Below are 22040 nucleotides of genomic sequence, written 5' to 3'. Positions count from 1 at the left end.
GGGAGCTACCAACGCAGCTGGAGAGAAATGGAAGACGGCAGGTTTGATCAGTTCGAGAATTTTCATAGTTATTAGGTCATGAAAGAACAACTTAGCTGCTCAAGGCTGTATTTACAACTCTCCATCCTCTGCATAATAGCCATCTCAGGATAAAGAAACACAAGTTTCAAATGAACAGTTTTGAGCTGAAAACATCAGCGGAAGCCACAAAATTATCAGGATCTTTTGGAAGAATAACTAAGTTTTATTCTGACAATACTTGACAATTTATGCGTCCAGATTGTCTATACAGAGATGCAGCATATAAAATCGATAGAAAGAAGGAGTACTTAACAAGTGGATGGTCAAAAAAATGTTTGATGACAGGGAAGCAGACCACCCGAATTGATTCTATGCCGTTGTCTCCACCTTTCTACCAGAAAATCTTCGTCATTCGGAAACTTCAGATACTTATCCAGGTCAAACTGGCAGCCTGAGTGATATTTACCACCATAACTTCTAGATTCTCCAGATTGACTGCCAACGGATTCTCCGACCACCACTATAGGGCTATCTACAATTCCTGGACTCCAACTACCATGACTGCTGGAGGAAACATAGCTCGGGTCCCGCGCAGTATTAACTTCCTATTTCACAAAGGTGATACGGTATTAAATCAGATGAAACAGATATAACAAGGATTGGGCAGAGGAATAACCACGAGAACATAAATTCCACAGACTATTGAAAAGATGGTAGACAACAAATACAAGGACAACTACCCGGCAAAAAATCAAATGTCAATATTTTTTGTGAGTAATACAAATTAGTGACCCCCTCCCCCTGCAAAGAAACAAAAGGACAGAGGCAGCATCTATCATACCTGAGCCGCATCCAACATTCCGGCTCTTGAAGCCATCGGTGACTGCATCTTTTTCTTGTTCGATAGTGGAGAAACCTCATTACTGGTTTCCCATTGTAACCATGGCAATACAACCCCATCCATTTCAATCGGAAGAGGCATGGATTTTGCGGGAGTTTGAAACGTATCTAGCTTAGTCATTCCTCCTAAAGTTGAGCTCGTATCACTTCTTTCTCCATCTAACGATGATATATCTGTATCTTCCACATTCGAAATGAAATCCTGAATATACTTCTCAGCCTCGACAGCCAGATTATTAGACATCCTGCTTTTGTCATTACTCCTCTGGTGTTTTTAGCAGAAAAATAGAGAGCTAAAGTCACCAAGTGGGAGAATTTAATAGTAAATATTCACAAAAAATAAAAATCAAGAGAAAGAATGTTACCTTTCTATTTCGCGACGGTTTATCCAGTACAGGGGATTTTGTATCAGGACGTAATTCATTTACAATCTGACTGAGCTCTTTCCCACGCTGCTCTTCCAACATAATTTCGGCTAATAAATCTTTTTTACGCTTCTCTGACTGTCAATTTGTAAAATGAAATTTGTAATGAAATCAATTGACTGATGTTCTTCCAAGAAGACAGAGTACTAAAGAAGTCCTTGCTCAAATATCCCTTGACGATAGAGTAATAGGATCAATGTCTCAGTACAGTAAACGTTCAAAATTGTCACCTTATGGAATTGCTCAGCAGGAGATTGCATAGTAGAATGAATAAGATAATTAGTAGCACCAGCAGGATGCTGAGGTAATCTGACATACCTGTTCTAGCTTTGTTGCGTAATTTCTTCTTACAGTGGAGACAGCCTGATGAACATCAGAATTTTCTAAAGCTAAATAATCGTCATGTGCTCCAACGGAGGGCTTACTTCTTAACACAACCTGCAAGCATTGCCAAAGTACAGAGAAGTTCTGATGATAGACTACTCGAAAATCAAATGGTGGACTCACTGGAGATGAATCAAGTTAGCAAACAGTTCCATCAAGACAGAAATGTTTAAGACCTGTTCAATTTCCATCTTGATCTCGTCCATAGCATGTCTGAATTCTTGACGCATTACTTCGCACAACCCACTGTTAACATCCCCTCCAGTGGGGTGGGCAGCCTAAAGGAAGAGTATCGTGAGCAAAAGGGCAAAGGACTGCAGTGTGCTAGCATGCACGATAGCTTTAATTTTGAAACACTTACAGTCTTCTGGGCATAAACCGTTCGAATTGTTCTCTCACTTCGGTTTTTCCCAGAATAAGCATCCTTCGCTTCATCATCGGTCAGTGCAGACGAATGGCTCTAATAAGAATAAGGGAGAGTGTGAAGTATATTTTATATCCTAATAGTTACACTAAGGGAGCACATAAATTGGCCAGCAGGCCAGTTCAAACTGAAAGTTAGCCACTGCCATGCCATCTCAGACACTTATCGTTAAATTTGAAAGCTACGAACAGGCAGAATGAGAAAACTTACAGAATAACCATCATAGGACTTGAGATCTTTTTGGCTCGAAGACCTTCTCAGTGATTGTCTGTTGCTTGAAGCTGAGGGTTTGTGTGATGGCAGCTTTTGGTTGTTTCCATTACCCACAATCTTGTTATTAGCATAACTGAGAGAACTACGAGAATTGTCTACATCACTCTATCATATGCAAAAACAAGCAAATGAATAAGTACAATGGGCCATTTGATCCTATATTACAGAAAGACTAACAAATTCAATTCATATCAGGAGGACAGAACATGGAATGACAGCCAGTCAATTTCTGTTTGTAATTGACACACTCTTGGAATTGGTGTATGGTTTTGCGTTTAAAAGCCAGTAGCAAATCCATACTCCTTTCAATCCTCACCGTTATCGAATTTACAGAATACAAAGAAACATTTCTCAGATTCAGGAACAAAACATAACAGGAAATTCTCACAGATTAAGCAGCTCAGTAGCAAGTAGCTATTTTGCCCAATAAAAAACATGTGATCTACAGTAAAAGCACGACTAAACTACTCAAAACATGTGGAGGGAAGAACGTTAAGTTCACCTCAGAATCGCTAATCTGGCAGCGAACCACCGAAACCGACCTCCTCCGCCGTGAATTACTTTCTGCAGCCACCCTTCCCGCACCAGAACCCTCAAACGCATTACCCTTCCCACCGCCAACTCTCGAGCTCTGCCTGGAAACCGACCTCCCCCGCCTCTGCGAAGCGCTTTCCCCTTTCTTAGGGCTGACGTCAGTGTCCCGCGAGCTCGACCGGCCTCGATCTCCGCCGGAGCTGAAGAACTCCACGGCGAGATCATCGAGGCTGATCTCCGGGAACCCCGATCCCCGCATGGTGTTCACGAACCGCCCCCTGGGAGCCGGCCTATCCTCGGCGAACGGGTCCTCGGGCCCCGCCAGCCGGCGGGGGAACCGGCTCAGGCTCCGCGACCGGCGGTGAGCCGAGCTCCCGTCCGGGGCAGCGGAGCCGTCGGCGGAGGCCGGCGAAGCCCCGATCGGCGCCCGCTTCGTCGTGGACCTGAACGCCGACGTCGCCATTCCCCCCCCCCCCCCTCCCTCCCCCAACCCGACCGCCGGCGACCTCACCGGCCGGGCGACGACATGATACGCTGCTACCCGGTCAACGGCCGGAGCTCGGGACGGGGAGGGACGGCTAGGGTTTCAGGATCGCTGCACATCGATCGCCGGCATCGGAGTCGAATGGGAGAGAGAGGGGGAAGAGGAGGAAGCTCGAAGGAGGAGGATGGCGGAGAGGTCGAAAGCAATTTTGAAATTTTGGAGGTAGGCGGAAGAGGAGAGGGGAGAGGGGAGAGGAGAGAGAGGAAGTCATTTATAAACAGGTCTCGAGGACGGAATTCCCACGCTTTTATTGTGTTGACCGTTGTAAATCATGAATTCCTTGCTAAATTGTGAGTTTAAAAATCAAAATCGACAGTCAATTTGATTGATTTTGTTGCCGTCCTTAATGGATAAGCATGGTAGGTAGATATCATAATCCGGCCACCTAATTTTTATTTCCTAATTAGAGTCCTTTTTCTAGCTATTTTTTTTTGTCATCATTAATAATTGCAAAAAAAAGCACAAGCTTTACCTTGAGTGATAATAACTTTTTTTATCTTATAAAATATCACCAACTTTCACTTACATCCCAAATCTGACCTGAACAATTTGAAAATTTCACATCACAGGAGCCAGATTTGGGACTAGAGTAAAAGTTAGTGCTTTTTATTGAGATAAAAATAATGTTCGGGCCAGAATTGTCACTCAAAGTAAAGTTTGTGTTTTTTTTTTTTGAATTGGCCCTATTTTTTGTCAAGTTAGTAAATCTATGTCACTTGGAAAAGAAAAATATCTCGGTACAAGAAATCCGAAATGGAGGAGTATGTGATTCATTTAAAAGATAATTTCAAACGAGCGAACATATATAGTTGTCGTCCTTGTTCCAAATTTCATGTCAAATTCCTAATAATTCTCTCAGTTTTTAGGATCGTAAAAATATGAAACTTTGCCAATCACCGACGTTAAAGTAAAATCTCGATCGATTGATGGATCTAGTCGACCATCGAGCCTAAAATATCCTGCTTTGAATGGTCATGAATCGAAAAATTTTGTAAAATTAATCAATCTTGGCAAATAGGACCCAAAAAAAAAAAAAAGGGTGCGCAGCCAATTATGTCCATTTATTTGGGCTACCCACACGGAACATTAGAACAGACAAATAAAAAAAAGGAACGTACCATAGACACTCCATTATAAGGTAAAATGAAAATTTTAGAGGAGGAGTAGGTATGGCAATTAAATTAGAGAGAGACAACGGCTGCAACTCCATTTTTATATGAATTGCCCTATCATGCCTCCGCCTTAAATCGCAACGACACACAATATTAATCATAAAATTGGCCAGTCATGATCTAATAACAGAAAACTTACAATTTCGAATTCATCGCCAAAGTCATGTAAACTCGCTCCACATAATTATTAAACGGTTTGCACCCAAGTCAGATCCACAGAATCCACAAAATGACAAATATAACCCATAAGAGTAAAAACACTATAGACTATTTTTCGCGGCAAAAGTCTAAAATTTCACGCATGAAAAAAAACCAAAAGAGAGTGCTGTTGTGGTAAATTTTGAGAATAGCTAGTATATTTCAAATATTGTTGGTAAGTGAAAAATGAGTAACAACTTATTGGTTTTTTCAATTGTTTAGTAAGGTTTCAATGACTTAATGATTTCACCGTGGTCATATCCGGTGGTACTTTGCCAATCGTTCTTGAATTTTATAAGTGGTCCCTTCATTAAGTAGTTTTTTTACCACCATAAAAATTTTGTCACTCAAAAAGAAAAAAATTCAATGGAAGAATACCCACTACTTTTATAGTTTAGTTTCTTAAATCCAATAGTAGGTTATCAAGTATTTTGAATTTGTAAATCGGACATGTCCATTATATGGTATCGTACCAACAAAATAATGAATATGTAAACCGCAAGTCTTAAACAAATCGATTTATAATTTTACAAGAGGGCCCGATTATTAGTTAGTATTCACCATTATAATATTGTTACTACACTCAAATTTAATTAAAAAAAATTACTAACTTATAAGTGAACTCGTCATATAATCAGTAATAAAATCGGGAGGTTACTTTTTCCTCTTTGTTGTTGTAATTTCAGCAGGTATGCTAGTTGTGAAGTAAAAGGGCTAAAATGGGCAATTTCTTGAACTGCTTGTTTACTTAGTAACTATAGCAGTTGAGAATTGTAATGACAGAAAAATGTAATATTCTGTTCATTATCCAATTAAGAGCACACGAGTCTATTTACAAGTTTTACAAGATGACTAGCTAAAATAGTAAAATATCAGTTACAATCAATCATGACCAATCAAGGGAAAATATATAAAAATGTCCTACAATCTCTTAAATATATCTCTAACATCCCGTTAAACTTAAAGTGATTTGAAAGAAGTCAACTTGAATTTGGAGAAAAGATCCAAAAAAACGCCTAGAAGGATGTGTCTTGGTATAGATATCAGTAGTCTGGTCAGTAGATGAAGTAGAACCAACTTAAACAGTGCCACAAGGAACATGATATCAAAATGAAATGACAGTCTATTTCGATATGTTTGGTGCGTTCGTGAAAAATATCACTATGTGCTATTTGTATAGCATTTCGATTGTCACTGCAATGAATGACTATTTTGCTATGATGACGCACTCTCATGCCTTCTAATAGCCATCACAACCATGTAACTCTTATGTCGTATCAACAAGAGTTCGATGTTCTGCTTCTGTACTAGAGTAAGTGACAATGGTATGTTTCTTGCTACACCATGAGATAAGTGAGGTGCCAACAAAGAAACATTAGCCCATAATGGAGTGACCATCTTGAAGGTCACTAGCCAAGTTAGAATCAGAATAAGTTTTCATCTCCAAGATAGAATGAACAGAAAAGTGAAGGCCATGAAATAACATAACCTTGACGTAGCGAAGAATTCGAAGGACCCCATCAAAATGAGTCTTACGGGGCATTGTCATGTAATGACTAACAATATGAACAGCACAGGCGATGTTAGATCGAGTAATATTGAGATATATAAAACTACCAAATAATTGTCAATAGAGTGTAGGATTTGAAAGAGGGACCACATTTTTTGCATCGGTCTCAATAGGAATTGTAATGACGTTGTTGTCAGTGAGTCCGGCTAAAGAGATAAGATCGGTGGCATACTAGAGGAATTTGAATGAACCTTCAAGCCTAAAAAGTAGTTGAGTTGCCCAAGATATTTAATTTCAAACTGTTGATTGAGATATTGTTTAAGTTTGGGAATGCCAATATGATCATTACCGGTAATAACAATGTCATCCACATATAAGAACATATAAGAGCAAAATAAAATACCCATGAAATATGCATCAAACAAAGAAAGCACGGTCACAAGGACTAGATATGAAATCAAGATAAATCACGGTGGAGCTAAACTAGGTCTACCATGCACAAGGAATCTGTTTCAAGCCATATAACGCTCAACGTAATGGACACACTTGGAAGGATGAGTGTATTCAAGAGGAGGCACTATACAAACTTCCTTGATAATATCACCATTCGGGAATGCTTTTTTAACATCCATCTGGGACAAAGATCAACGCTTAACCATGGTAACAGCAAGAAGACTGCGAACAGAAGTAAGACGTTCAATAAAAGCAAATGTCTCTTCATAATTAATTTTGTATTCCTAAGTAAAACCTTTCGCCACTAGCTGAGTTGTGTAAGAGTCCACAGTACCATTTGCCTTTGTTTTAATCTAATGTACTCATTTGCAATCTATTGGGGACTTACCAGGAGGCAAATCAATCAAATTCCATGTAGGGGTGAGCGGTTCTAAGTTCCTTATAAGTTTCACATGGAACCTGGAACCTACTCTCGGGTACAAGTTCCTTAGGTTCCAGATTCCTCATTTTTTAGAACTTAGAACCTACCCGTCAAGATCTGGAGGTTTCAGGATAGGTTCCAAGGTCTAACAGGTTTTTTTATTTATTTCATTTTTAGTTAAACAAAACGAAAATGAACACAATAATACTGAACAAGCTTGTCATTCACTAAAGAGAATACAAAAGACTAGTTTTCCTATCATTACGGTTCAAATAAATATAATTAAAATGAGAAGTCATTGTATGAATTAATACTAGGGGTGAGCAGTTCCATGTTCCGTATAGGTTCCACCCATGATAATAGGTTCTTCATTTTTTGGAACTTGGAACCTACCCTATCACAGGTTCGAGGGTCGGTTTCATGGTCTACCTAGGTTCAACCTGTATTATTAATTGAATAATTGCAGTGAATCATCATCTTTAACAACCACCATTTTCTCCTATGATCCACTAACCATTACTTATATTTGGACACACGAAAAATATGAAACATTAACAAGTCATAAAATAAAAGCTCATACTAGTGGTTCCAGATTATACACTTATCATCTAACGCCATGAAATACCGCAGGATCACACGAAGACATAGATCAAGAAAAAACACAAAATACTTGTTCAGGTTCCAAGTTCCACCTACCTAGAACCTGGAACCTATCTGTCGAAACAAGTTCTCAAATTTTTGGAACCTAGAATCTATCATGTATACCTTGAAATCTGAAACTTATAGGTTCCCATTGACCAGGTTTTCAGGTAGAGGTGTCAAAATGGGTCTTAAACCCATATATGACCCATTTAAAAATAAATAGGTCATATATGGGTCACTTTAATTTTAAAGAGTTAACCTTAAATGGGTTTTAAATTTTAAAGCTTAAAGATAAATGGGTCTAAATGAATTGAGTTTGGAACCCATGTCCAACCCACCTACTAGATCCATCCACACTCTTTCTCCCTCTTTACAAAAATGTTTTAAAAAAATCGAAATTTAATTATTTTTTTTTCTCTTTTTCTTTTATTTTTTCTTTTTTCTTTTCTCTTCTTTCTTTTTCTTTTTTTTTATTCCAACCGGTGGTCGGCCACGGCGACCGGCCACCAGGGCGGGACGACCTCGCCGGCCTCGGGCGAGGCTCGAGCCTCGCCGATCTGGTGAGCCTCGAGCTCGCCCGATTCCGGCGACCTCGAGGCTCGCCCGATCCCGGCGATGCTCCAGCCTCGCCGATCTGGCGAGACTCGAGCTCGCCGGCCTCAGGCGAGCTCGACCTTGTCGGATCTGGCGAGGTGGAGCCTCGCCCGAGGCTGGCGAGACTCGAGCTCGCCGGCCACGGGCGAACTCGACCTCGCCCGAGGCTAGCGAGCTCGAGCTTCGCCGGCCTCGGGCGAACTCGACCTCGCCCGAGGCTAGCGAGCTCGAGCTTCGCCGGCCTCGGGCGAGGCTCCACCTCGCCAGATCCGGCGAGGTCGAGCTCGCCTGAGGCCGGCGAGCTCGAGTCTCGCCAGATCGGCGAGGCTAGAGCCTCGCCTGAGGCCGGCGAGGCCTCGGCCTCGCCAGATCGGTGAGAACGAGCTTCGCCGGCCTCCGGCGAGCTCGTCCTCGCCTGTGGTCGGTCGCCGGCCACGGCGATCAGCCAAAAATAAAGGAAAAAGAAAAAAAAATAAAAATAAAAATAAAAAATAATTAAAAAATCGATTTAAAAAATAATAAAATATTAATTTTTTTTTTATTTTCTTGGATAATGACTTTATGGAAAATATTTTTTAGAAATGTCGCATTTTTCGTAAAACAAACAGAACCTCAATTTTAAAAAAAATTATAAATTTTTTTCACTAGCTTTGTATTGCATAAAATGTTTTAGTAGTATAATTTTAAAAAAAAAATCATAAGAAACAAGTATTCCTATATTAGGTTAAATATAAAAGTGTTTTAGCAATATGGGTCGGGTCGGGTCGGGTATGGGTTGGGTATGGGTCGGGTCGGGTATGGGTCGAGATATTTACACTACGAATAAATGGGTCATAAACGGGTTAATGGGTCAATTTGGGTCGGACCATTTATGACCCGATCCACCCGTTTAACAGGTCTATTTTCAGGTTCCAGATTCTACCATGGAATCATGCTCATCCCTAATTTCATGTATAAGACTTGTCTAAAACTTGCAACTCATCCGCCGTTACTTACTGCTAGAGAGGAATAGAACTGGTTTCTCTCTATGTGGGAAGTTCAAAAAGAGAAGCAATGGTAGAGTAACAATGTTAGCTACGAAGTCAAACAGAAGTTGGACTTACTCTAGTGGAATGGCAGACAGAGGATGAAGGAATGTCGATTGGTGGATATTACGCAGATCGAGAGACATGTCAGTAGCTACAACAGTGGGATCGCCATAAGGATATGCATCAAGATTAAAAGAAGAAGGCAGTTCTAGAGAGGAAGATTCACAAGTGGATAGAGGTGTGGGACCTCTTAAGGGAATAAATCCACTGAAGTTTTAGTGAAGAAGGGAACGTTAGTCGATGATTTGAAGGGATGTAGAGATAAGAACATCGTGTGTATCCAAGACACACAAAGACCGATCAATGCCGGTCAATGATGGGTCAACGCCAGTCAATGATCAATGGTTGGCCAACTGTCAGAGCTGAAGAGGACTGCTGATGTGGCATAGGGTGATGTCACAGATGACATCAGCATGCGGTAGGCGCATGGATCTCACGCACAAAGGCTTTTAGTGACGTGTGGGCGAGTGTGGAGGTGGCTGGTTGCGAAATTTTGTGAGTTGGCTTGGCAAGCGGCGGCGGCATTCAATTTTTGAAACAAGCAGCAGAAGATGTCCAAATCAGCACTCAATAGCGGCAATCTTGGTGGGCCTGAGATGTGGCCGCGCGTATGGAGGCTTCTAACATCATTTGGCTCTTTTGAGGGCGTGTCGAGTCTGATGGTGGGTCTGTTCTTCGAAATGAACAACGAAAGAGTCTCGAATAGCAACTGAAGTTGCAGATCTAACAGAGAAACTTGAGTGACGCAGCCAATTCGGTTGGCATTGTTACGATATAGACTTGATGGGTGCTTCCTAAAAAAAAATAATACGATCATGATATCAAGTTGAGGATTGTGATGACAAAAAAAAAATGTAATCTTTTGTTCATTATCAAATGAGGAGTACATAAACCTATTTGTAAGCTTTACAGGATGACTATCCAAAGTAGGGCAATATCGATTACAATCAGTTGGGACTACTAATCAAGGGAAATGTACAGAATCTTCTATAGCCTCTTAAATATATCTCTTTCACAATAATAATTAGTCACGGGAAACCCCATTCCTCATCTTTTATCGACATTGATTGCAATAGTGCTGCTTGTGATCGTTGGTTGGGAAACAACTTCCTTTTGTATGACCGGAAGTGGCTTCCCCAAAATGTAAAGAAGTTACATGTACTCGAGGGCATTTGCATGCTAGTCCACCGTGCTCTGCACGGCTGAGATGGTTTACCCGATGGCATGTTTTTTCCCCTCCACGAAGTCGAAACAAGAGCCGGCATTAATGGAGCGAGGTGAAGCCAATTGTCAGCCCAACTCTTTTTGGAGATATAACAATTGATGTGCAAAGCTTTGCTAGATCGCTCATCGTTGATGTCGGTTTGTTTTTGTTGGAAGGTAGCGGCGTGCAATGCATCCGATGACATGAAATCTTTTGTAACGATTGGTGGAGACTCTGGAGACTTAGGGCGCGCATGGAATCCATTCTGGAGTAGAAATTCTACTCCAGAATGCATTCTGGAACAGAAATGCGTTTGTTAAAAAATTTCCGGAATACATTCTGGAGCAATTTTTGCATTCTGAAATAAAAATGCGTTTGGTAAAAATACTTGATTCCAGAATGCATTCTTGATTCCAAAATGAGTTTTGGGCAAGAAAAAGAGAAGCTACTTTTTGTAGCTTCTCTCTTCCAGAATGCATTCTCCCTATTTCCTCTCTTTTTCGTGGCCTTTACAACACATTTTGAGATCTCACTAATTTTTTTTTTTCAGAAAATGCATAAAAATTGAAAAATTCCAGAAAAATTCATAAAAATTTCCAGAAAATAAAAAAAGTCAGATTTCGGGAAAATAGGAAATTTGGTGAATTTTTTTCAAAAAATATAAAAAAATCAAAAATTACAAAATTTCACAGAATGGCTTAGAATACCTTTGGGCACCCACTTTTAGTGAAATTTAATTTTTTTAAGGTGCCCAAAAAAATCAAAAAATCAAAAATTTCAAAACTTCACAAAATAGCTTAGAATACCTTTGAGCACCCACTTTGAGTGAAATTTAATTTTTTTGAGGTGCCCAAAAAAATCAAAAAATCAAAAATTTCAAAACTTCACAAAATGGCTTAGAATATCTTTGGGCACCCACTTTGAGTAAAATTTAATTTTTTTGAGGTGCCCAAAAAAAATCAAAAAATCTAAAATTTCAAAACTTCATAAAATGGCTTAGAATACCTTTGGGCACCCACTTTGAGTGAAATTTTTTTTTTGAGGTGCCCAAAAAAATAAAAAAATAAAAAATTTTAAAACTTCACAGAATGGCTTAGAATACCTGTGACCACCCACTTTGAGTGAAATTTTAATTTTTTTAGGTGCAAAAAAAAATCAACAAATCAAAATAGATTTCTGTTCCAGAAATTAATTTCTGGAGCAGAATTAATCATGTTTTATCAAACAGATTTCTCATCCAAAAATCAATTTCTGGCAAGAATTCCGGAAATCAATTTCTGGCAAGAATTTGATTTCTGGAGCAGAATGGTTACCATTCGCGCCCTTAGGATTGTGACCTGCATAATACCCATTACTGTTTTCAGGAGGATGGTGGTCTGGAGTTGCAGGAAATACACCCAATCTTTTAAATCTGCTTGTCTACATTAAACTTAATGCTAGCACACCAACGCTGTACTCGTGAAAATATGCACAGAATTCTGCGAAGCATAGAACTCAACGAGCAAGAACAACTCAAACGAAAGATAAAGGGAAGGTGGAAAGGACTTGCAAGCCTGCGGGACAATACCCTGCTTTTCTCTGTTGCATTAGCCGATAATGGCTCCTGGAAAACACAAGCTTTCCGTGCCAATTAAACCGCAAGAAAGAACACTACATTAGCGAAATAAGTGGTTTTTTGTTCAGAGTTTTGTATCCTGGTATAGAACTTGGAGGCATATAATGTACACATGTTTAATCACAACATATTTGATACTTATTATCAAGATTTTTGCCCCCAAAGTGAGAAATTTTGAACCATGTCAAGAGAAACAGATTGTACGTAGTATTGTTTAAATAAGTGAGGTAATAGCATATGGGGCTAGATTTTTCTTGATTCTTTGTCTCATTTATTCTTCTTTATACCCAAATTAAGCTCTAAGAAAGCAAATTTGGACTCATGGTTTCATACCTAATCATTTGCACTCGACTTCGAACGCACCACATAGTACAAATTTAGTTTTAGTCTTCTTGCTCTAACACAACTCTGACTTTATTTCATGTCCACCACATTCCCACGCATACAATGGTCAAATTGGGCGAAGCAGGATGAAGTAGAATGGGCGGCGATCGCATAGGTAGTGAGAACAAGCGAACTTTAGCTTACCGAAGAACAAGATAGAAGTACTAGGGAGCAAACTTGTGCACATCATTACTGTTTTATCTGAAATTTTTCAGAGGGGAAAGAAGAAGCTATTGTTTTGCAGCAAATTGAACTAATAGTGTGAAGCAGCCTCTTGAACTTTTAAGCAAGAAGTTTCAATTTTTCCTTCTTTTCACTCTAAAGCTTTTTGCCGGGATGGCATCATCACTTTTGAGGATATTATCCGACAGAGCCACAGATTGAACTTTGTGGGCGTGACCCAAAAGGTTTACTTTTGTTGACACCTAAATTTTGATTAACCATTTAGTGATTAATTGCATAGAAAATTAAGAATTAAATTTTAACCCCTAAACAAAAATATTAAAATTGCATAGCATATAGTTTAGGTTCATATAGGTTAATTGCATTCAACATCGAACCAGCGGTGGCAAGTAAGCTGAAAATTCATCGTGTAAACCGAGCTCGGGCGCCGAACGAAATTCTGCTCATTCAGAGGATGGGGCAATGGGTCTTGGTTGTCTTATTTTGAGCTTAAATTAGCCCATTGAGCTTAATTAGAGAAAAGCTCAAATTAATTGAACCCATTTAGAATTAAAATAAAATTAGATGATAAAACCTAAGCTAAAGCCTACTAGGATTAGAAAGCCCAGTCAATTAACCTAGGTATGCGATATAAATATGTCGTTATGCGTCACAATCAAGGAAGACTCTGATAATTTTCAAGATCGGGATTTTCAGAGAGAGCACGAGAAACACGTGAGGGGAATACACGTTCTTGAGGAGTCAAAGAAGAGAGAGGCGTGACTATAGAGGGCGTTCTCTGGGGAAGCTTCAGTGGGTTTGCTGGGTAGTGGATTCGTGAATTTGTGGACACAGCAAGTCCGACGTTCAGCAAGTCCAGCCTTGGCGCCTTGTTGCTCCTGCCATCAACGTTCATTGCTTCAGCGACTCCGGAACCAACAATTCGAACAAAACAAAGCAGTTCCCAGTTGCATGTTAAAAAAAACTTAAATCATGAGTTGCGAATTGGTAGGGCTTGGGAGGGCTTGAATTAAGATTAGACTTAATAATCCATTAGCCTGAGAAATTTAGGTCGTGACAGTTTTTTTTAACATGCAAAAGTTTTTCATGCTTAGAGTCGCCACTAATCTATTTGTGGTAGGTCGATTAGAAACCTAAATAAAATATAGGGAGATATGTTTTATTTCTACGAACCAGAGATTCTAAGCTCGGGGACTTGATTACGCTAGATCTAGTCTAACGCCCTTTCGGTACCTTTTCTTTTCAAAAAATGTCTATGCAGGCAGTCCGAATCCATTTTATTACTTAATCACTAACATGTGAGGTGTTCATGCGGGTGCGCAAACCACCAATTTAACACCCAAGAAAGCAATAAATAAATTGCAAGATTAGGAGAATGACGTACCTTAAAGCAACGCAAGCATCTACATTGTTAGTAAAAAATCACACAGACAATCCTAATATGATTTATAATTAACAAAGCAAAGCACTCAAGGTGTTTTTTAGGGTTTGCGCTTTATTAAAATGCAAACTAACCTATATGCAATGACGTGCAAAAAATGACATGCAATTAATGCAATCTAGCATGCGAACTATATGTCATGCGACGACGTGACCTAATTCTAATGACGGACAAATGATTTATTTTTGGTATTTTTCCAATGAAATTCGAAATTAAAAAAAAAGTCTAAAATAACATGCAATTTAACAACTTCTTTTTTTGATATTTTTTTATTAAAATTCGAAATTAAAAGTTACTCAAATTAAGAATGCAATCTATCCCAATCTATCCTAAAGTAACTCATTCTTTTGGGATTTTCATGGAAATTCGGAATCTTAAAATAACCTAAATAATCTATTAGGATTAGAATAACACCTAATTTAAACTAGGAAATAAATTATCTCAAGTCCTAATTTAAATTAAATAATTATCCTATCTTCTAGATACATTTAGGGTTCCCTAAACATGCAAAACTTCTAATTTAAATCCTAACTAACATATTTTTGGATTTTCTTTATTTAAAAAAAAAGCAATCAAACAAAGATAACAACCGCATTCAAACAATCCACGCAATCCGCAATATTCATCTTATCAAATTTGAATTAGGAAAAGAAAACAAATTAACAGTCATATCTATAGGGTCATAGATATCGACGGAAAACTGATTATTCGAATTTGGAAAGCGAATAAAATCTATTATCGTATCCAAGTGATTATGGATAAGATAACGATTTTCCGTATCGCCGCGTATCGTACCTTATGGATAAGGTCGGATAGTCGTCCAGATACGTTGCCAAATTAGGAATAATTCCTAATTTTGAGTGTTTTAGAATATTGCGGATAGAGCAAACAATATCCCTAAGATTTAGCAATCCACTAAATATTCACGAAATATCTAAATTATCCTAAAACTGAGAAATTAAATATTTAGAAAAAATATTCGGATAATAACCTTACCTAATTTGCGGATAACTTCTAAATTCGAATTCGCGGCGGATCGAGACAGTGGTCGAGATGAGCGGCGACGGGCGGCCGACGATGGGGACGACGACGGTGGATGGCGACGACGATGCCGCTTGCGGATCGTCAGGAATTTAGGCTTGTCACCTGCAAAACAGAATCACGAGCAGGGCGACGGATTGACTCGCGACCACGGGGTTGGCCGCGAGGGTGACGCGATAGCAGGAGCGTTGGCCGGGGGGCTAGGTGCAGCGGGAGCTGGTCCGCTGATGGCAACGGCAGGGCGCCGATGACAGAATAACAACGGCGGCAGGAACGGGAACAACAAGTGCTTCGTCGTCGGCCAGGAAGGAAACAACGTCGATGTTAGACAAGGTCACGTGGCTGCAGTGCAACTGGGAACTGCTTTGTTTTGTTCGAATTGTTGGTTCCGGAGTCGCTGAAGCAATGAACGTTGATGGCAGGAGCAACAAGGCGCCAAGGCTGGACTTGCTGAACGTCGGACTTGCTGTGTCCACAAATTCACGAATCCACTACCCAGCAAACCCACTGAAGCTTCCCCAGAGAACGCCCTCTATAGTCACGCCTCTCTCTTCTTTGACTCCTCAAGAACGTGTATTCCCCTCACGTGTTTCTCGTGCTCTCTCTGAAAATCCCGATCTTGAAAATTATCAGAGTCTTCCTTGATTGTGACGCATAACGACATATTTATATCGCATACCTAGGTTAATTGACTGGGCTTTCTAATCCTAGTGGGCTTCAGCTTAGGCTTTATCATCTAATTTTATTTTAATTCTGAATGGGTTCAATTAATTTGAGCTTTTCTCTAATTAAGCTCAATGGGCTAATTTAAGCTCAAAATAAGACAACCAAGACCCATTGCCCCATCCTCTGAATGAGCAGAGTTTCGTTCGGCGCCCGAGCTCGGTTTACACGATGAATTTTCAGCTTACTTGCCACCGCTGGTTCGATGTGGAATGCAATTAACCTATATGAACCTAAACTATATGCTATGCAATTTTAATATTTTTGTTTAGGGGTTAAAATTTAATCCCTAATTTTCTATGCAATTAATCACTAAATGGTTAGTCAAAATTTAGGTGTCAACAACTTTTATATCCATTTCTGTTCCTAGCCGTCCCCTTTCTCTAGAATGTAGCTACTGGGAATCATAATGAGCATGGTATCTCTTTTTTGCTTTAACTAATGACTTGAGCATTTGCATGGCCAGAAGTGTTTTGAGAGCAGGTTTCAATCTGTTCTTATGCTGTCAACAATTTTGTGCATTTTCCAGATTATCGGCATGTTTCAGCAAACTTTTCTGAGATCTACTAAAGTGGCTACTCCAACAAGGTTAGACTTTTCAGTTTTCATGATATTGTTTATCACCGTATAACGTGAGAATCACCGATCTAAAAGACTTCAAGCATCAAGTAACTAGAGCTGCTGCTGGGTGCAGCTGACACTGCTGAGCAAAATCGCACCATTTTCTGTATTGTCCTTATTGGTTCTTGAAAGATATTAGTAATGTGCAGTGCACATCTGTCAAGTGATGCTAACCCGAGTATGTGAGTATATAATCACACATTAATGGCTAATGACTGTATGCAGCATTGCTTACTAATTGCCCAAGTTTCTATATCAAGCTAAACTTATGAAAAATCAAGAATTAGTTTCAATGCGCACAAACTATTATAAGTTTTCTCACACTGAATCCAAGCAATAGCTACTAAGACCAAGCCGGACTCCCGCATGGGAAACCATGATGCGCACTTGTTCTATGTAATATTGATTTAGTTTAGAGGTTGCCTTGGGTATATTATGTTTCCACAACATAAGTAGTAAATTTATCTTTTCGAAACTATGTAATGTGGAAATACATCGGAGAATTGAAAAAACCTGCACACAATCATCTTTCTCTTTATTTTTTCCCTCCAAAGCATACTTAGGCATCTTATGACCATATCACACTTATCTTTTCATTGAGCCATAAATAGTCAAAGAGTAAATGTAACATCACCAAACACAATGTGTCGATATTGGGATGATACGGGTCTCATGTGAAGGGAGTCGTATAGCAATTCGTATGCTTTTGTTTTCTGTTCATAAGCCCACATGCACTTGCAGGGGTTTGCAGGTAGTTTCGGTAAAGCAGTTAACATGGGCTGGATTCTTTGCCCAATCAAAGCAGGGGGAAGGTGTTTCCCTATCGTTGTCATCAATATGACCCTGTTTGCCAAACAAAAGCCTGGGCATCCCCTAGGTATGTCACTGATGGTTAACTTGTCATGACGATTTACTTCCTATTAAGGACGTTGAAAAAACTTAGCTGCTTTTTTTTTTGGACTTAAAAAAAACTTAGCTGGTTGATTTTGTCAATTTTAGCTCAATTGTGTTTGCACACCGGTGATTGTACATGCCTAGTTTGAGTTGCTGTTGCTTGACACGGAGAGATTAAGTTCCGCTGAGATTTATGCAATATTCGTTACCAGCAATACTAGATTGTGTACGACATGTTCTCATTTGATGAGCACTTCGAGGTATGGACTATGGTATCTCCTGAGCTATGAATCACAGTATGGCTGAATGTGAATGAATGCCCAATCTAAAGAGCACCTCATCTTACAACGTATCAGGTCGTCTTTTGGAGACCAACAGCATTGATAGTGGGTAATGTGTTGATGAAGTTCAAGGCAATAGTTCCAGTTCTGCAATCAATGGCTAGTCAGCTGAAACAGTTCCATCTTATATTTCCACTGGTGTTCAGATTTCAGTTTTCAACTTTGTAAGCTTGAGAAAGACTTGGACAGTAAGCTGCGAAAGTTGTGCTACAGGGTGATAATGGTCGCATAGCCAAGGAATAAGATATAAACAGTAATTGTCCCTACCTGTGAAAGTTGTCTAATACTCGTGTATATGCATGAATAAATGTCTAGCCTCGGACAACCTTGTCTTACCCTTGCCTAGAATGTCATATATAAAGAGACCGTATAGAATGATAAATTAAGCATACCAACTCTACACATCTTGACCCCGAACCAAGCTGGAAAACTTTAGTTTTTTTTCATGCAGAAGTCATCCTAGTACAAGTAACAGGACAAAATTCTCTTTGCTGTGCCACATTGTACCCAGGTGTCCTCCGAAAAGAAATATTATCTCGGACAGAAAATATCACCATAGTATAAACGCCTGATAAGGTGACTGGTCTGTGTTGATCTTCAAAAGCTTGATACCCCGGAAGAGCTTTATTCAAGTCAGTAGCCACATAAAGAATTTATATTGACCCGTTTTACTAGGCAGCTGGATCATAAGATTCTTGGAAGCTTTTCCTTGTATTCAGTATAGTCTGAATTGTGTCATCTCTTCCATGGTTGCGCAATCGACATTGACTGAACTACATGTGTGTGGTCACATGGTACTACGATACTTCTCATATAGGCATGTTCTCAATGTAATATCCATGTCAACAGCCAGCAAAAAGACAAAAAAAGAAGAGGAGGAATCAACGAAGTCCTCCTTGCAGTTAATGGCCTTTTGAAACCAAGAGAAAATGGCTTGTAGGCAGAATGGCAAACATCCCATCTTCCAAAGCATGGCCCCTTCTAATGTTGAGAATTATGGGCTCCTTGTCTCTCACCATGTAATGCTTGTCCTTTGCCTGTTCTTGTCGCCGCAGAAGCATTTACACTCCGTACTACTCTCACTCTCGGCTCAACTCTGATTGTGAAGCTTTTATCCCGACCATGCTTGTATGGCCTTATCCGCATTGCAGAGCCGGTAAGTGCCAGCAGCAGTTAATGCTTTGCTCCTTGGTGCCTCTCTCTCTCTCTCTCTCTCTCTCTCTCTCTCTCTCTCTCTCTGTTCTCTAGATGGCTTAGAATCCTAACACAACGACTCTTGCTGTAGTTTTTCTTAAAGTTGATAGGATTAAGTCATGCATTGGCTGTAATGAATTCTATCTACATATAAACATGGACCTTATGCATTGGCTATGCGGACAAAAGTTAATTCCCATTGAACGAAACCATGCACTCTTCTGTTTTAGTTATCTCGTGTCAATTGTTGTCATACTTCTAGTATAGGATGCGGATTTTGTGTGTCATTTGAATCTATGATCATAGGACACACCACTCAAACCGGAAATAGGCAATTGATATGCGAGTCGTAACTACAAAAATCTTTCTAGTTCTGGTAGTATGTGTCATGATTTCAAGAAAGGGAGGGGTAAATCGGCCCGTTAACCTCAAAGGTTATCAAGATATTAATCCATTAGTGCACCACAAGGATTTGAAACAGATCGCAGAGGACGATTGACATGAAATAGTGACCAATTCACTTAATCAATGATGAAGAGGACTGTCGACTTTCGAGGGTCAAGCGTGGCCCCGCTGTATTTTCGAAAAATTGCGGGTTCGCTCGATTAGAACGAATTTAGGTAATATCGTCTTGTCTTCCACGCCTACTTGGTTATAAATGATGAAAGAGGGACCGACATTCACGTACCTTGCCAAGGGACAGTGGTGCTGATCTTGGGTATCTATGGTCGTTAGTTCATGCATATGGACTCCATGATAACCGAAAACCATGGACAACATTCAACACGGAAAAGGAATTGTAGTAAGATACAAAAGTAATGACAGACTCGGAAGTAAAGCTCTGGGCCCTATGGATGCGGGTCAGCTTGGTGAAGAGGACAAGAACATGGACACATGGTCACATGGCCCTTGCACATGAGGACCCTCTCTCCTTCAACAGTCGCAATGATGAAGACCCCGTACCATCTTCACATCGACCTAACTTGATTCAATAGGAGAAACAAATTTTTGAAAGAGTAAAAAGAGAGCGAGATCGATTCTCCTTCTCGCCCATTTCCTAAAATTTCAAACTAAGACGTACTTTGAGAACTGAGGATGGTATATCTATAATTTGGGAAAAATTGTCCAAAAAAATCCTAAACTTATTACACTTGTGCCAATTGAGTTCTAAACCTTTCGATTTTGCAAATTGAGTTTATCCGGCCAATTTTGGCCGGAATTCGCTAATATGGACGCTGGCCATCCTACGTGGCACGACCAGCATTAACATTGATCATTTTTAATAATATTTTAATTATTTTTATTTTTATTTTCTTTTTTTCTTTCCTTTCTTCTTCCTCCTTTTGCCGGTGATGCGATGGCCGGGCGGGCTGGTCTTGCCTTGGCAAGGGTTTCCATCACTCGCCATAAGCAAGACTTGGCCGAGCGAGGGTGAGCCTCAGTGAGGGCTCCCCTTACCAAATCTGGCTAGGCCGCCCTAGCCTATACGAGGGCTGGCCTCACCCGATCTGGTGAGGCAACCCTGGCTTGGGCGACACGATCCTCGCCTAGTCGAGGCCAATTTGCCGGGGCATGACCAATGGTCGGTCACCGACAAAAGAAAGAAGAAAAAATCATAAAAAAATAATTATTATTATTAAAAAAATTAAAATTTGTCAACGTTAGTGCCGGCTGTGCCACGTAAGACGATTGGCATCCACATTAACAAATTCCAACAAAAATTAGTCAGATAGACTCAATTGGCAAATTGATAAAATCGAAAGGTTTATGATTGAATTGTCAAAAGTGCAACGGGTTTAGAACTTTTTTGACAATTTTCCCCTGTAGTTTATATGCGTTTGTATGTGCTGTGGTCATCGACACCAATTCTTTGTTATTCTACGCGAAACCAATCATAAACAATCAGGGGTTTTGGCCATAATTCTGATTCTCTCCGCTGTTAATACACGGCAAAAGATACTAGCTGTGATCTAAGCTACATTTGTGCGCATCTGCGCCAATAGGAGTATCATGACATGGGGCCAGACAGATGAAGACAAAGTTAGAGAGCTATCAGAAGTGGATTCAATCTCTTATTGGGTAATTTATTCTTTGAGTTCCGGGAGAATCCAATGCGCCGAACTCCCTAAGCTTCCAGCTGGATCGAGTTTTCATCTGATTCCAAATGATTAATTAGGTCATTAATTAGAGTTGCATTAATTGGCTTTGCATACAATATTAGTGGAATGCCAAGAGACAGTAGTGTGCGTGTGTGTTCTGTACAATTTCGATTACATTAATGTGTCTTTTACTCTTTGTTACTTGTTCGGCAAACCACTCACCCATGCAATATCTCATGAGAAAACACATGTTATAAGACATCATAGTGCAGTTATGGCCTGGGAAATTGTCCAATCAATCCTAAATCCTAAACTTTCTATGATGACTGGACCACTAATTGGAATTTTACGCAAAAATTTAAGCTTAAAATGTCAAAATCGAAAATTTTAGGACCAAGTTGTAATTCGTAAAATAATTTTATGACTGATTGGGTAATTTCCCCACCTAACATATCAGTCGGGTAGCTTAACAATACTTCTTTTTTTTGGGAAATTATCGTACCTTTATTTTTGTGTTGAGGAACTGAATATTTTGTGAGGTAGATGAGTACCTGTCAGAGATATAGGAGATTCTGTAAGTATTGTTTTTATTTATTTCTTAAGATTATGCATGTGTCTCATTTGATTATGCATATTCTTAATAAATCTTGATTAATTGTAATTGACATTCTAATATCTTGAAAAACCTATAGATATGCTCGTGTATATTTCATTATG

At 39.6% G+C, this 22040-nt stretch overlaps 1 protein-coding gene across 1 annotated transcript; it reads right to left on the bottom strand.

Annotated features, from left to right (window-relative positions):
- Positions 1-223: 223 nt before the first annotated feature.
- LOC115694542 (uncharacterized) lies at positions 224-3685 on the bottom strand. The gene is made up of 8 exons (XM_030621645.2): positions 2930-3685; positions 2365-2532; positions 2092-2190; positions 1907-2008; positions 1665-1784; positions 1287-1424; positions 863-1186; positions 224-626 (listed from the first exon to the last, which is right to left on the bottom strand). The coding sequence occupies exons 1-8, from the start codon at positions 3422-3424 to the stop codon at positions 345-347; spliced, it is 1728 nt and encodes a 575-aa protein (XP_030477505.2). The 5' UTR covers positions 3425-3685; the 3' UTR covers positions 224-344.
- Positions 3686-22040: the final 18355 nt, after the last annotated feature.

Source organism: Syzygium oleosum, unplaced genomic scaffold, assembly GCF_021117445.2.
Source record: "Syzygium oleosum isolate NSW1041296 unplaced genomic scaffold, Sole_v2.1 Sole_v2.09, whole genome shotgun sequence".
Classification (NCBI taxonomy): domain Eukaryota; kingdom Viridiplantae; phylum Streptophyta; class Magnoliopsida; order Myrtales; family Myrtaceae; genus Syzygium; species Syzygium oleosum.
The sequence above is the reverse complement of the archived record's forward strand: the minus strand, read 5'-3'. Positions and strand labels throughout refer to the sequence as shown.

Excerpts from the sequence above, each read along its gene's own strand:
- LOC115694542 (XM_030621645.2), bottom strand. The coding sequence starts at position 3,424 with ATGGCGACGTCGGCGTTCAGGTCCACGACGAAGCGGGCGCCGATCGGG. Across the intron at positions 2,533-2,929 it reads GCCAGATTAGCGATTCTGAG|AGTGATGTAGACAATTCTCG; the intron begins GTGAACTTAACG and ends TGCATATGATAG. Across the intron at positions 627-862 it reads GAATGTTGGATGCGGCTCAG|GAAGTTAATACTGCGCGGGA; the intron begins GTATGATAGATG and ends TTTGTGAAATAG.